Genomic DNA, 15,145 nt, shown 5'->3' with positions numbered 1-15,145 from the left:
CCGCCTCCCAGGTTCACGCCATCCGCCTCCCAGGTTCAAGCCATTCTCCTGCCTCTGCCTCCCAAGTAGCTGGGACTACAGGCGCCCGCTTCGTCGCCCGGCTAGTTTTTTGTATTCTTTAGTAGAGACGGGGTTTCACCGTATTAGCCAGGATGGTCTCGATCTCCTGACCTTGTGATCCGCACGTCTCGGCCTCCCAAAGTGCTGGGATTACAGGTTTGAGCCACCACGCCTGGCCTCAACATTCTTAAAGAAAAGAATTTTCAACCCAGAATCTCATATCCAGCCAAACTAATCTTTATAAATGAAGGAGAAATAAAATCCTTTACAGACAAGCAAATTCTGAGAGATTTTGTCGCCATCAGGCCTGCCTTACAAGAGTTCCTGAAGGAAGCAATAAACATGGAAAGGAACAACTGATACTAGCCACTGCAAAAACATGCCAAATGGTAAAGACCATCGACACTATGAAGAAACTCCATCAATTAATGGGCAAAATAACCAGCTAACATCATAATGACAGGATCAAATTCAAACATACCAATATTAGCCTTAAATGTAAATGGGCTAAATTCCTCAATTAACAGACACAGACTGGCAAATTGGATAAAGAGTCAAGACCCATTGGTGTACTGTATTCAGAAGACCCATCTCACGTGCAAAGATGCACATAGACTCAAAATAAAGGGATGGAGGAATATTTACCAAGCATATGGAAAGAAAAAAAAAAAAAAACCCCTGCTAAGGGTCAGACTGTCTCCTCAAGTGGGTCCCTGAATCCCGTGTCTCCTGACTGGGAGACACCTCCCAGTAGGGGCCAACAGACACTTCATACAGCTCTGGCTGGCATATGATGGGTGCCCTTCCGGGACGAAGCTTCCAGAGGAAGGAACAGGCAGCAATCTTTGCTGTTCTGCAGCCTCTGCTGGTGATACTCAGGCAAACAGGGTCTGGCATGGACCTCCAGCAAACTCCAGCAGACCTGGAGCAGAGAAGCCTGCCTGTCGGGGTTGCAATCCTAGTCTCTGATATAACAGACTTTAAACCAACAAAGATCAAAAGAGGTAAAGAAGGCCACTACATGATGGTAAAGGGATCAATGCAACAAGAAGAGCTAACTATCCTAAATATATATGCACCCAATACAGGAGCACCCAGATTCATAAAACAAGTCCTTAGAGACCTAAAAGGAGACTTAGACTCCCACACAATAATATTGGGAGACTTTAACACCCCACTGTCAACATTAGACAGATCAATGAGACAGAAAGTTAACAAGGATATCCAGGACTTGATCTCAGCTCTGAACCAAGCAGACCTCATAGACACCTACAGAATTCTACACCCTAAATCAACAGAATAGACATTCTTCTCAGCACCACATCACAATTATTCCAAAATTGATGACATAATTGGTAGTAAAACACTCCTCGACAAATGTAGAAGAACAGAAATCACAACCAACTGTCTCTCAGACCACAGCACAATCAAATTAGAACTCAGGATTAAGAAACGCACTCAAAACCGCACATCTACATGGAAACTGAACATCCTGCTCCTGAATGACTACTGGGTACATAACAAAATGAAGGCAGAAGTAAAGATGTTCTTTGAAACCGGTGAGAACGAAGACACAATGTACCAGAATCTCTGGGACACATTTAAAGCAGTGTGTAGAAGGAAAATTTATAGCACTAAATGCCCACAAGAGAAAGCAGGAAAGATCTAAAATTGACTCCCTAACATCACAATTAAAAGAACTAGAAAAGCAACAGCGAACAAATTCAAAAGCTAGCAGAAGGCAAGAAATAACAAAGATCAGAGCAGAACTGAAGGAGATACAGACATGAAAAACCCTTCAAAAAGTCAATGAATCCAGGAGCTCGTTTTTTGAAAAGATCAACAAAATTGATAGATGGCTAGCAAGTGTAATAAAGAAGAAAAGAGAGAGGAATCAAATAGGTGCAATAAAAATGATAAAGGGGATGTCACCACTGATCCCACAGAAATACAAACTACCATCAGAGAATTCTATAAACACCTCTATGCAAATCAACTAGAAAATCTAGAAGAAATGGATAAATTCCTGGACACATCCACCCTCCCAACACTAAACCAAGAAGAAGTTGAATCTCCGAATAGACCAATAAGAGGTTCTGAAATTGAGGCAATAATTAACAGCCTACCAACCAAAAAAAGACCAGGACCAGATGTATTAACAGCCGAATTCCACCAGAGGTACAAAAAGGGATGGTACCATTCCTTCTGAAACTATTTCAATCAATAGAAAAAGAGGGAATCCTCCCTACCTATTTTATGAGTCTAGCATCTTCCTGATACAAAAGCCTGGTAGAGACACAACAAAAAAGAGAATTTCAGGCCAATATCCCTGAGGAAAATTGCTGCCAAGTTCCTCAATGAAACACTGGCAAACCAAATCCAGCAGCACATCAAAAAGCTTATCCACCACGATCAAGTCGGCTTCATTCCAGGGATGTAAGACTGGTTCAACATACACAAATCAATAAACATAACCCATCAGATAAACAGAACCAACGACAAAAAACATGATTATCTCAATAGATGCAGAAAGGGCCTTCAACAAAATTCAACAGCCCTTCATGCTAAAAATTTTTAATAAACTAGGTATTGATGGAGCGTATCTCAAAATGATAAGAGCTATTTATGACAAACCCACAGCCAATATCATACTGAATGGGCAAAAAACTGGAAGCATTCTCTTTGAAAACCAGCAGAAGACAAGGATGCCCTCTCTCACCACTCCTATTCAACGTANGCAAAAAGAACAAAGCTGGAGGCATCATGCTACCTGACTTCAAACCATACTACAAGGCTACAGTAACTAAAACAGCATGTTACTGGTACCAAAACAGATATATAGAGCAATGGAACAGAACAGAGGCCTCAGAAATAACACCAGACATGTACAACCATCTGATCTTTGACAAACCTGACAAAACCAAGCAATGGGGAAAGGATTCCCTATTTAATAAATGGCACTGGGAAAACTGGCTAGCCATGCATAGAAAGCTGAAACTGAATCCCTGCCTTACACCGTGTACAAAAATTAACTCAGGATGGATTAAAGACTTAAATGTAAGGCCTAACACCAAAAAAGCCCTAGAAGAAAACCTAGGCAATACCTTTCAGGACATAGACATGTCCTATGTGTTGACATACGACAAGACTTCATGACTAAAACACCAAAAGCAATGCCAACAAAAGCCAAAATTGACAATTGGGATCTAATTAAACTAAAGAGCTTCTGCACAGCAAAAGAAGCTATCACCAGAACGAACAGGCAACCTACAGAACGGGAGAAAAATTTTGCAATCTATCCATCTGACAAAGGTCTAATATCCAGAATCTACAAGGAACTTAAACAAATTTACAAGAAGAAAACAACACCCCATCAAAAAATGGGCAAAGGATATGAACAGACACTTCTCAAAAGAAGACATTTACACAGCCAACAGACACATGAAAAAGTGCTCATCATCACCGGTCATCAGAGAAATGCAAATCAAAACCACAATGAGATACCATCTTACGCCAGTTAGAATGGCGATCATTAAAAGGTCAGGATACAACAGACGCTGGAGAGGATGTGGAGAAATAGTTACGTTTTTACACTGTTGGTGGGAGTGCAAATTAGTTCAACCATTGTGGAAGACAGTGTGGCAATTCCTCAAGGATCTAGAACTAGAAATACCATTTGACCCAGCGATCCCATTTCTGGGTATGTACCCAAAGGATTATAAATCATGCTACTATAAAGACACATGCACATGTATGTTTATTGCAGCACTATTCACAATGGCAAATACTTGGAACCAACCCAAATGCCCATCAATGATAGACTGGGTTAAGAAAATCTGGCACATATACACCATGGAATAATACGGAGCCATAAAAAAGGATGAGTTCATGTCCTTTGCAATGACATGGATGAAGCTGGAAACCATCATTCTCAGCAAATTATCACAAGGAAAGAAAAGCAAACACTGCATGTTCTCACTCATAGGTGGGAGCTGAACAACAAGAACACATGGACACAGGGCGGGGAACATCACACACTGGGGCCTTTTGGGGGCTGGGGCTCTGGGGGAGGGACAGCATTAGGAGAAATACCTAATGTAAATGACAAGTTGATGGGTACAGCAAATCAACATGGCACAAATATACCTATGTAACAAACCTACATGTTGTGCACGTGTACCCTAGAACTTAAAGTATAATAAAAAAAAGGACCAGAAATTTAAAAGAAGAGAGAGAAATACTTCTATTTGTATGCAGTGCTTGGAAAAAAAAAACTTTTAGGAAATTATAGCAATAGCAAATTGAAAAGAGATAATTTGGAAAAAATGCAGTGAAACATACCTCTCTGGTGGGAGAGTTAACTTGTAAGCTGTTTTAGAAAGTAATTTAAAAACATGACAATAATCTAAAAAATATTCATTTTCTTTATTGTAATAATTTTCTGTAGAGAATCTATCTTTAGGAAAATTCTAAATGCATATAATAATTATGTACAAAGGTATTTGGAAAGTTATGTATACTACCCCAAAATGGAAAACCAAAATGTCTCATCTTTAAGGGAAAGGCTTAATGACCCTAATGGAATATTATGCAGCAAATAAGTGGTGTTTACAAATATAATCTATGATGATTATTGAATAGTAATAATTAAAAAGAATCAAGATATCATTGCCACTTAGCAAAAATCTGAACAGTGAAAATGTTGGGGAAAAAAACCCACTGAGATATTGATAATGCATATCTTTGCTTGATAAGCTAAGTAGTGATTTTCTCTTTTCATTCTATTTTTATAAATTTTCCAAAATATGCCTTAGTTGATTAAAAGTCTTTCCAACCCACCATTTTCTGTAAATTTAAAAAAATTCCTCTTAGCTCTGAAGTTCAAGGGCCCTGGTTCAGTCACCTATACTTCACAGTGAGAAAGCAGCAATAACTTCCTGACTGGTTTTGCAGCCGCTATTGGATTCCTTTTCTTATATTAATAGTTCACATTTATCCAGTTCTTGCTGTGTCTGATGCATTATATAAAGCATTTTATATACATTAGCCAATGCATTCTAGTGATATCCACAGTTTACCGATAAGGAAATTCATACTTAGAGACATTAAGTAGCTTGCTCAAGCTCTCTCAGAGATTAAATGGAAGAGTTTCAAAGCCAGATTTGTTTGAGGCTGGAACACAAACTCTTAACTATCTTTCACAATGTCTATCAACATACTTCTCCAAATTATTTTTGTGGATAAGCAGCCTAATTAACAGAATGTTAATAGAATAGAATGTGCAGTATATGGACTTCCATTTTCATAATATTACCTCCTCAAAAGCCTCAAAAGTTCCTTGTTTGCTAATAAATAACCTAAAAATGAATCCTGGCATTCCAAATCTTTTGTTTTCTAGTCCTGACTTCTCCTTCCAACTTGATTTCCTGCTACACTCTAGCCCACTCTCTTTCTTCTATCCGTCCATCCATCTGTTCAGCTGTCGTTGATCTCTCCAAGCAATGGCATAAATGTATTTGAGGAAGTGACTACAATACATTCATCTGGCATTAAAAGTAGAAAAGAAAGAATTTCTGATATAGATAGTCAGAGGGCTGTTGTATTTTAAAAATAATTTTAAACACTCCTTCAGAGGGCATTCTAGGGGGAAAAAAACCCTTCAGTTGTTTGAGCTCTCGCTGAATTTAAACTGAATGTCTACTTATTATAGTCCAACAAGATAAAGAAAAAAGGCCTTTTGAAGTCACTTCCATATTTTTTTTTTTTTTTTTTTTTTTTTTTTTTTTTAACTGTGGGGAGGCCTACTCCCTAGATCTGGGAGTTTCCTAGAATTTAGCCATACATTTCCTGTGTTTTACATTATCTAGAGCACATGATATCTGCAACTGTGGCAGGAATGACAGAGTAGTTCAATTGGGCAATGAAATGGAGAACTTGAAAAACTTGTTCATTTGACCTGTATCCAGAATTAATATTGCCAATTCCATGTTATGTAATGAGACTCAATCAGCCTTCTTCTGGACTTGTTACTTACAATTGTGGTCTGAGAACCAGCTGTATCAGCATTACCAGTAAATTTGTTAAAAGTATGGAATATCCAGCCCCACCTCAGACCTAATGAAACAGAATCCACATCTTAACAAAATCGCCAGGTGATTTGCATACGTATTAGGTTTTAGAAGCCCTGACCTGGAGCACGTTCCATTATTATAACAACCTTCTGAACACAAGAGGGCAGTATTTCCTATCCCCTCAGAGCCGTTCTCTGATTTGAAGTTCACTGTGTAGCTGGATTAGGCCAGTATGTGTAAGGGGCTGAACAGGCTTGCCATTGATTGGCTGGATAGGAAGGCCAGAGCTTCCTTTTAGGGACAGAAGAACCCCAGTAAAACCTACCAAACTAAACGGAATGGCTTTTTGGCTGAGAAGGCTGGGTCTCCATTTCAGGCCACATCTGGGGAGACGAATGGAGCCATTCCTGGGAGGTGTTTTGCTGATTTTGTGGCTTCAAGTGGATTGTGAGTTGGAAATTTCCTGATGATGGGGACAGAGAGATCCAGGGCTGCAGTGCACAGAATTAAGGGGAAGGGCTAGGATCCATTTTTTCCCTCATCTTTGGTTATATCTGGGACTGTGGGAAGAAAATAGACTCAAAAGTGTCAGTATAGTGACTAACCCTCCTACTTTTGGTGTTGTGTTTCTGCCTAGGGGTGAAGAACCAAAAGATAGAACAGAATTCCGAGGCCCTGAACATTCAGGAGGGCAAAACGGCCACCCTGACCTGCAACTATACAAACTATTCTCCATCATACTTACAGTGGTACCGACAAGATCCAGGAAGAGGCCCTGTTTTCTTGCTACTCATACGTGAAAATGAGAAAGAAAAATGGAAAGAAAGACTGAAGGTCACCTTTGATACCACCCTTAAACAGAGTTTGTTTCATATCACAGCCTCCCAGCCTGCAGACTCAGCTACCTACCTCTGTGCTCTAGACACACAGTAGTGCCCTGGCAGCTGCTTCCTGCACCCAAACTCTGCTAACTCTTACAATCAGAGCTCATGGCTGTGCTGTCTCTTAAAGGCTGATCACGGCTCCTGACAGAATGAGGGGCGTTACTGGAAAGGGCATTTTTCAAAACAAACAAATGCTCTGAAGAATTCCTCAGAGAAAGGAGGGAGGATTTGCTTTTAAAAAATACATTAATTTTGCTTAGTTTTTGTGACTAGCCTAGAACAGCGTGATAAATTTATGGGGTTAAACACATTACACTTAAGCATTAAAACATGGATTCTTCTAGATGAAAATTAATCCAAACATTTTGAGACCCTTCCCAAACTGAACACTGAATAATGATGATGATGATAACGATAAAAAAATTGACCTTTTAAAAAATTGCTCTACTTATGAATGGCTAACCATGCTATATTGGGAAACATGTCATAAGTCATGGCATTGCAGAGATAAATTTAGAGCCCTTGTTTACCGTGTATGTGGAATCAGTGAGTAGGTCAATACACAAGTCTTCTTTTGGTTTGTTTCTTAAGAGACAGGGTCATGCTCTGTCACCCAGGCTGGAGGCTGGAGTGCAATAGCACAGTCATTGCTCACTGCAGCCCACAACTCCTGGGTTTAAGTGATCCTCCTACCTCAGCCTCCTGAGTAGCTGGAATTACAAGCACACACCACCATGCCTGCATCGTACAACTCTTTTAAGAAAGAGAACTTACACCTTCTCATGTTAGGCATGGGTTCTGAGTTGAGGACTTCTCCGTTATTATTGCCTGCATTGCCATTTCTATCAATTTCTGTCATCCATGTATTACCTTGTTTCTTGATCTGTTTTTAGATTATTGCCAAGAGAGATAGATCCCATAGGCCATGACATGTTCTGTTACTAACATGGCAGAATCTGTGAGTTTTGACTAACTCTGTTTGAGTCTAGGGCTGATATTTCTGTCTACTTTGGGCCACATCAGTCACTGTCAAAATGATATGATCATGAAGTTGTTTGTGTCTGAGTATAGGAAGAGGTGCAGAGAGAATATATGTAGGATAGTAGGGGAAGTAAACAATACACCTAGAAAAATAGAATATGAGGACAGGAAGTCCCTTCTTTTAATCACCATTAATAAAATAGAGGCAGCTAGGAATAAGAAAATCATGGGCTCTGAGTCACTGGCATCTGGGATTTGATAGTCAGAGAGAAGGAGAATGCAACGCAGAGATTGCTAACCATAGTTGGACATCTTGAAGGTTCATAAACTCCCTGAAATTGAGAAGAGATGGAATATTATTATCACATAATTACTGTTTGGGAGGAGTTTTCCTCCCATTTCTGGCAATGAACCAGAAAAGATTCAGATAATTTGAATATGGATGAGAGTTATGTCAGAGCACGGGGCTGAGAGAAGGATGAGGGATTGTTCAACAGCTCAGGACCAGAGATGAGGACAGACCTAAGAAATGACTAAATGTAAGAGAATTTAGAATGGAGTAAATAATTTTCTCTCACAGGAGTTGGGATGCCTTTCCCTTTGTAATAAATGGGGGGTATAAATTACAATTGACAGTAGAGCATTCAAAAATATGGGCATGGGAGTGCAACATGTCGGTAGAAAATCCTGACCCAGTCAATGACTGGGCTGTGTTGTCTTGGGGAAGTGTTTCTAGATCTCTGAGTACCAAATTCCTCTTCTGTGAAATGCTAGTAATAGGAGTACCTCATAGGATTATTGTTAAGAATACATAAAATTATAAAAATATATATAATGCAACTACTGTGGTGGTGGCAGGTACACCAGTGCACTAGAAATTCAACAGACACTTGTTTATAATTGGTTCCTTCATTTCTTTCAGGAAGTTAAAACTCACATTTTCTGCTCTGAGCATTATATATCTCTTTTCATGTTCTATTTCAATAATCTTTTTACTAATCACCTCAAAATCTATTTGAAATAAGTTGGTATGTAAATATGTAAATGATCTGTATTTCACAAACTAGAGACATTAACAAATATTACTGAGTACCTGCTATGTGCCAGACACTGTTATATACAACAGGGATGCATCAATGAATAAAATAGACAAAAGTTTTTGCTCTCCTGGAGCTTATATTTTATTGAAAAAACAGAGTGAACAAAAAAATGTGATAAATAATATAGTATGTTAGAAGACAGTTGGTATTATGGGAAAAGTAGACCAGGGTAATGGAGATGGGAAATGTGGAGGTGGAGCTGTCTCCAGTTGGAATTTTGAACTACCAGTCATGGTAGTTCTTACTGAATAAGTATGTGAAGAAAGTCGGGGAGGAAGTAATGCAGTTATCTAGGACAGCATGAGTCGCCTTGGCAAAATTATGACGGTAAGAGAAATCTGACATAGCTGACTCCATCTTGCTTCTAACCTCCAAGCTGTCCTGTTCGTTCCCAGGTGTAGGCCAAGCTGACTTTGGGGAGAAATTTAGTTTATAGTTTAATCTTAAAGCAAAGATGATAATGGCCCTTCCCCAAACAACCCCTTCCTTGGTTGGGGGACCAAAACCGCCTTTGTAAAACTAACAAATTAGCCATAAGATTAGAAATTATGGCTCAGGAGTTACGCAGACAGAGGTTGCAACATTAGTAACCTCCCCACTTGCTCCTATAGATATCAACTCTATCATAGGACCTAAGATTGGTGTTCAAGGTATTTTTCAGACTCTAAATCCTGCTGGACCAGCTGGTGCCGCCTGGACTGGTAAACTGGCTCAACTGGTTTTGTGATCCCATCCAGGAACTGACTCAGCACAAGAAGACATCTTCGACCCCCTGTGATGTCATCCCCAACCCAACCAATCAGCGTTTGTCAATCCCTAGCCCCCTGCCCACCAAATTATCCTTAAAATCCCAAATTTTGGGTCTCCAAATTTTGAGTGCTGTGGGTGGGGGTCTGGATTCTTGATTTTGGGGTTTGAGTCTATTCCTGATGACTTTTGGTTTGGTAAAAAATCTTAGTTTAGAGCCAGTTCTTTTACATGGTTTAATAAAATAATCTATGCATTATTACTAATGCATAGATTAATTATTAATTATTTATATATTATTAATGCATAGATTAATATTAGTGTGCTTCTCTGTATGGAAAAGAAGTCTGATCTCTTTAGGGTACTGTTTTAACTCAACCATGGGTCCTTCTTACTGGAAAGATTTCTTTCTTTTCTTTGATACACCATAATTTATTCATTGTTCTCATAAGCACCATTGCAGAGGAAACAGATGTTTTTGTTTTTTAGGAAAGCTGATCCAAAATTTAGAGATTATGAGTTTATTGGAGGTCTCTGATTAAAATATGATTACCATACAAAATATTTTTTAAGGCAAAACAATCTTTCATTTTATTTGTTTGCACAGGTGACACCATTGTTCACGTGGAACCACAAGGATTTATGAAAATCCTGGCATGTCTTGTCAGTTGTTCCAACTGAAAAATATCCTATGCATGGAAATGTGCTTCTACCTCAGAGTCTAAAACTTAAGCTAAGAATCTTGAACATGCTGTGGTAAAATAGAAAGAATAACTACATTTAAGTAAATATCGAGCAACTGTTTGCTTTCCTTATTTTCCTCTCAACTCTTCTGGTTTTAATAAATAAGATTTTCTAGTCATTTAAATTGAACTATTTAGTTGATTTAAGTTGAACCAACCCAAGAAACAGGAAATTAGTTAAGTCACCACTTGAGCAAAAGAGAAAGATGAGAATTAAGTTAGGTTGACAAGTGTGAAAAGAAAAAAGAGAAATACAAATTCTGTTGATCATTTTTACCTCTTAAAATATCTCCTATTTGTCTGTTTTCCACTGTCACCACTACCTGGAGGAATGCAGTAGCCTCCTAATTGTTATGCTTGTATCTACTTTAGCGTTTGCATTTCTGATCTATTTAATATGTTAGCTTGCCAAGATAATTAAAATAATGTGAATTTAATCCTATCATCTCCCTGCTTAAAAGACTCTTAAGCCTTCCTATTGTGTTTAACAAAGACCAAAATCCTTACCAACTCCCCTCCATGGTTTGCTCCCTATTTCTTCTCTAGTTAATTTTCACGGCAATGCCCTTTTCATTCTTTTTTGCTTCCATGCCATAGGTCAGTTTTTATTTCCTTGAAAGTGCCAGAGATCCCTTGCCTTGGAGTCTTCCAAAATACCATTTTCCCTGCCTGGAATTTTCCCTCTTTCTTTCCCTGAGATCCCAATTCAATTGTCACTTGGAAAAACCTTCTTTGACACTTCACCCAGTTTTCAAATAGATAAAATTTCTTTATGTAGGTTCTCAAAACACCTTCCTATTAGTTATTATTAGATGAGTTTGTGTTCCATGAAAGCAGGAGCTATGTTTATTGTTATCTCAGCATTCTATTACCAGAAAACTATGACCTATGGCTCATCTAGACAATGGAGTCACTGTGTCTAAAACTAATACTAAGATAAAGATGGTGGAAGGTCAGGAATGTTCTTTTTATAAATAAAGGCCTGTTTTTGGTCTCCACCATTGCACTTTTCCAATTTTGTTTTCATAGCTCTTCATATTGCCAAGCTGTACTACTTTTTGAGGAGACGGTTTCCATGTCTAATGAGCTCCCCTGTGAAATGGGTTTCTTTCCCTGTATTCTAAGCTGGTCTTCCTAAAGTTCTGTCGGGAGGCTGTGTCTAACCATCATGAAATTTGATGAGCCTGGTCCATCCTGTACTTCTCATGATTTTACACGTTCCTGTCCCAGCTGGTCTGTCTTTTTTTATTATAGATGTGAGTGTCTTGAGGTAGAAATCTCTCTTCTCTGCTGTATGCTTCCTATCCAGCAACTTTTATTTTTATTAACTGGATTGTATCTCACTATGTTGTTGTTTTCTAAATCTGTTAGGAGATGAGACATTCTGCTTCAGTTGGATGTTGTGTATCCTGTATTGTAATACGATAAAAAAGTATGAAACTTTATTATAGTATGTAATGTTATTTTAGACTACATGCATCTATCAACAAATAATTTGTTGGGCATATTCTGTGCACCAGGCATCTCACTACATGCTGTGTAAAATACAGCTCCTGACTTGAAGCCCTTACTGGTCGCACATCAGAAACCCTTCTTGCTCCTAAAATGACAAATCAAATAGATAAAAATAAAACAAACCTCTTTTTTGTATTTCTGTCTTCACATTGCTATGTATTTGTTTCAAAGAATGAAAATTGGTTTCTATCTGAAACTAGGAATTATTAACATTTGTTTAGTACTAACTATATGTCAAGTATGGGGTTACAATTTTTACAAAACATTGTTACTTAATTTTCACAGCAATATCTGAGAAGATTTCTTTATTATGATGATGAAACTATTACTGGCACTATATAAAATATTCATAATGAGGGCCACTGACATAGCCAGCACAAAAGTTAGATTTGAACCATGTCTACCAGATGCCCAATGCCAGTATTTAAGCACTATTTACTGCTGCTAGCCTGGAGATCTCTGTTTTCTGATGGTGCAGCTTGGTCATGTATCATTCCTATATTAAGGTATTCGTTTGAGGAAAAGAAACAAAGTGGAAGCTTAATAGTAAGTAAGCAAATAATTCGCAGCTGCCAGTACCTCAGCACATTGAAGCCAGTCAATCAGTGAAAATGTTCTTTGATATTGAGTTATATAACTACTGAAGATTCCTGCTTAAACAGATGTTGCTGCGTAGGCACTCCAGCCATAGCCTGGATTTTAGCAGGCCATGGAGATACCTGCAACAATAGATCATGGAGACACCTGTTATGTATTTGATAAGCATATTTTCCAAATTAGAAAATGGAACATATGATGTGATCATTGTAAGTAAACACAATAGACATATGCAGGACTCTATCTACAGGTAGGTCTTTCCCAGCATGTATTTGTATTTTTAACAAACAATGTTTCGTTGCCAATGCTTGGCATCAATATAAGCAACTGGGCAGATGTTGGCAGTGAGGGGGAGAAGGGTAAGTTTACCAGATTCTTCTTAGTTGGTTATTAGAAATGAATGCACTAGTCTGAGCAGCTTTACTTTCTTATCATGAGCTGAAAATTTTTCACCTTAGGAACTGACTAGAGAATCTACAACATTCAGAAGCCTGAAGGTACATAACTATTAGTTCTCGGGCAGTCTTCAAAGCCCATCATAAATAGCATTTGTCATAAAATCCTCCCATACATTTTAATGTGCAGTAGCTGAATATAGTTACTGGTTGAATTATTGATCTTGCTAAAAATTAAATTTTACCTATGTGTATTTCCAAGTGTCATTGTTACTCAAATAAGGAAGAGTTAATAAAAAAAAGTTTTGACAAGTGGCACTCAAACAATTCGGTATACTTACATATAGAAAAATAAACCATTACCTTTATCTCACATTGTACACCAAAATAAAGTCAAAATGGGTCATAGATCTAAAGGTAAAGGAAAAGCTGTAGACCTAGAAGAAAACATTAGAGAAGTTCTTCACAACTTTTGGGTAATAAAAATTTCATAGATATGACACTGAAATCATAAACCATAATAAGGAAAAAATCATGTCTTGGACTTTATCAAAATTAAAAACTTCTGCTCTTTCATTAATGAAATGAAAAGACAAGCTTTAGACTGGGAGAAATATTCTCATATTCTTGATGCCTATATCTGACAAAAGACTTGTTTTCAGGATATATAAAGAAGTCCTACACCTTAATAATAAAAAGAAAAAAAGATACAAGTGGTCAAAAGATCTGAATAAACACTTCACAAAAGAAGATATGTAAGTGGCAAATGAGTACATGAAAAGATGGTCACATCACTGGTCATCAGGCAAATGTAAATTAAAAGCATGACATACACTACATACTCACCAAAATGGTGAAAATTAAAAAGACTAATAATTCTAAGTATTGGCTAGGATGTGGGGTAACTGGAACTCTCATACTTCTCTGTGATGGTTGGGGGACACAGCAGTGTATTTCTCTGCAGTTATTGAAGCCACTGAGAGAGAAATGATGAAGATGGGTTGGGGAGAGGCATGTCCAACCCCAGACTCTGCTTGAAATGCCCAACTGCTTCTGGAGCCAACAGGAAAATCACTACACAGACAAGAATTGGCTAGGGTTGTGGCAACACAGATGTGGAGGTTATAGAGAAAACATGCATTGTAAGGAAAACACCTCCTGTCTGAGCTCAGAGAGCACACCTAGAATTATCATTTACCAGAAACATCTTTACCTGTGAATCTTGGCTTGAAGGTGAGTGTAAAATCACTATCAATTAACAATTAAGGTTAACAATTACAACAATTGGCTGTGTGTTAATTAAACTGAACTGCTTAATGAGACACAGAAATACATGTCTGAAAATAAGTAAAATAGCTGTGAATTGTTGGATGTTCAAATTCACTCATTCAACAAATATTTTGAGTATTTACCATGTTCCAGAAATTGTTCTAAATATTAAATGTCTGTAATAATGCATCTCTTTGTTTCTTAAAAATAAATACTGTTTTCAAATAATTTGGTTATAGGCCACTGTGGTAAGTCACAGGACTTTCCCCCATGGAGACCTAAATCTCTGCATTTGCGTCAGAACAATACATTCCAAATGATCTAATTCCCTGGAGTAAGCAGATGACTTGTGTAAATGGCTTGTGATGGTGACCCCATCTATCAGAGGTGTTTGAACGAGAGCAACTCCATCTCGAATGGGGGATAGGTAAAATGAGGCCGAGACTTACTGGGCTGCATTCTCAGACAGTTAGGCATTCTAAGTCACAGGATGAGATAGGAGGTCAGTACAAGAGACAGGTCATAAAGACCTTGCTGATAAAACAGTTTGAAATAAAGAAGATGGCCAAAACCCACCAAAACCAAGACAGCTACGAGAGTGATCTCTGGTCGTCCTCACTGCTGTGCTCACACCAGACCATGACAGGTTACAAATGCCATGGCAACATCAGGAAGTTACCCTATATGATCTAAAAAGGAAGGCATGAATAATCCACCCCTTGTTTAGCATACACTCAAGAAATAACCATAAAAACGGGCAACCAGCAGTCCTCAGGGCTGCTC

General features: G+C 38.2%; 1 gene segment (V, D, J or C); it reads left to right on the top strand.

The window, feature by feature from the left end:
* Nucleotides 1–6,396: 6,396 nt before the first annotated feature.
* Nucleotides 6,397–7,077, top strand: LOC108516158 (T-cell receptor alpha chain V region CTL-L17-like). The segment is given in 2 exon segments: nucleotides 6,397–6,578; nucleotides 6,769–7,077. Coding segments are annotated over 2 exon segments (405 nt in total).
* The last annotated feature ends 8,068 nt before the right edge of the window (nucleotides 7,078–15,145 follow it).

This window comes from Rhinopithecus bieti, unplaced genomic scaffold, assembly GCF_001698545.2.
Source record: "Rhinopithecus bieti isolate Rb0 unplaced genomic scaffold, ASM169854v2 scaffold_34943, whole genome shotgun sequence".
Lineage (NCBI taxonomy): Eukaryota > Metazoa > Chordata > Mammalia > Primates > Cercopithecidae > Rhinopithecus > Rhinopithecus bieti.
This window is presented reverse-complemented; position numbering and strand designations above follow the sequence as displayed.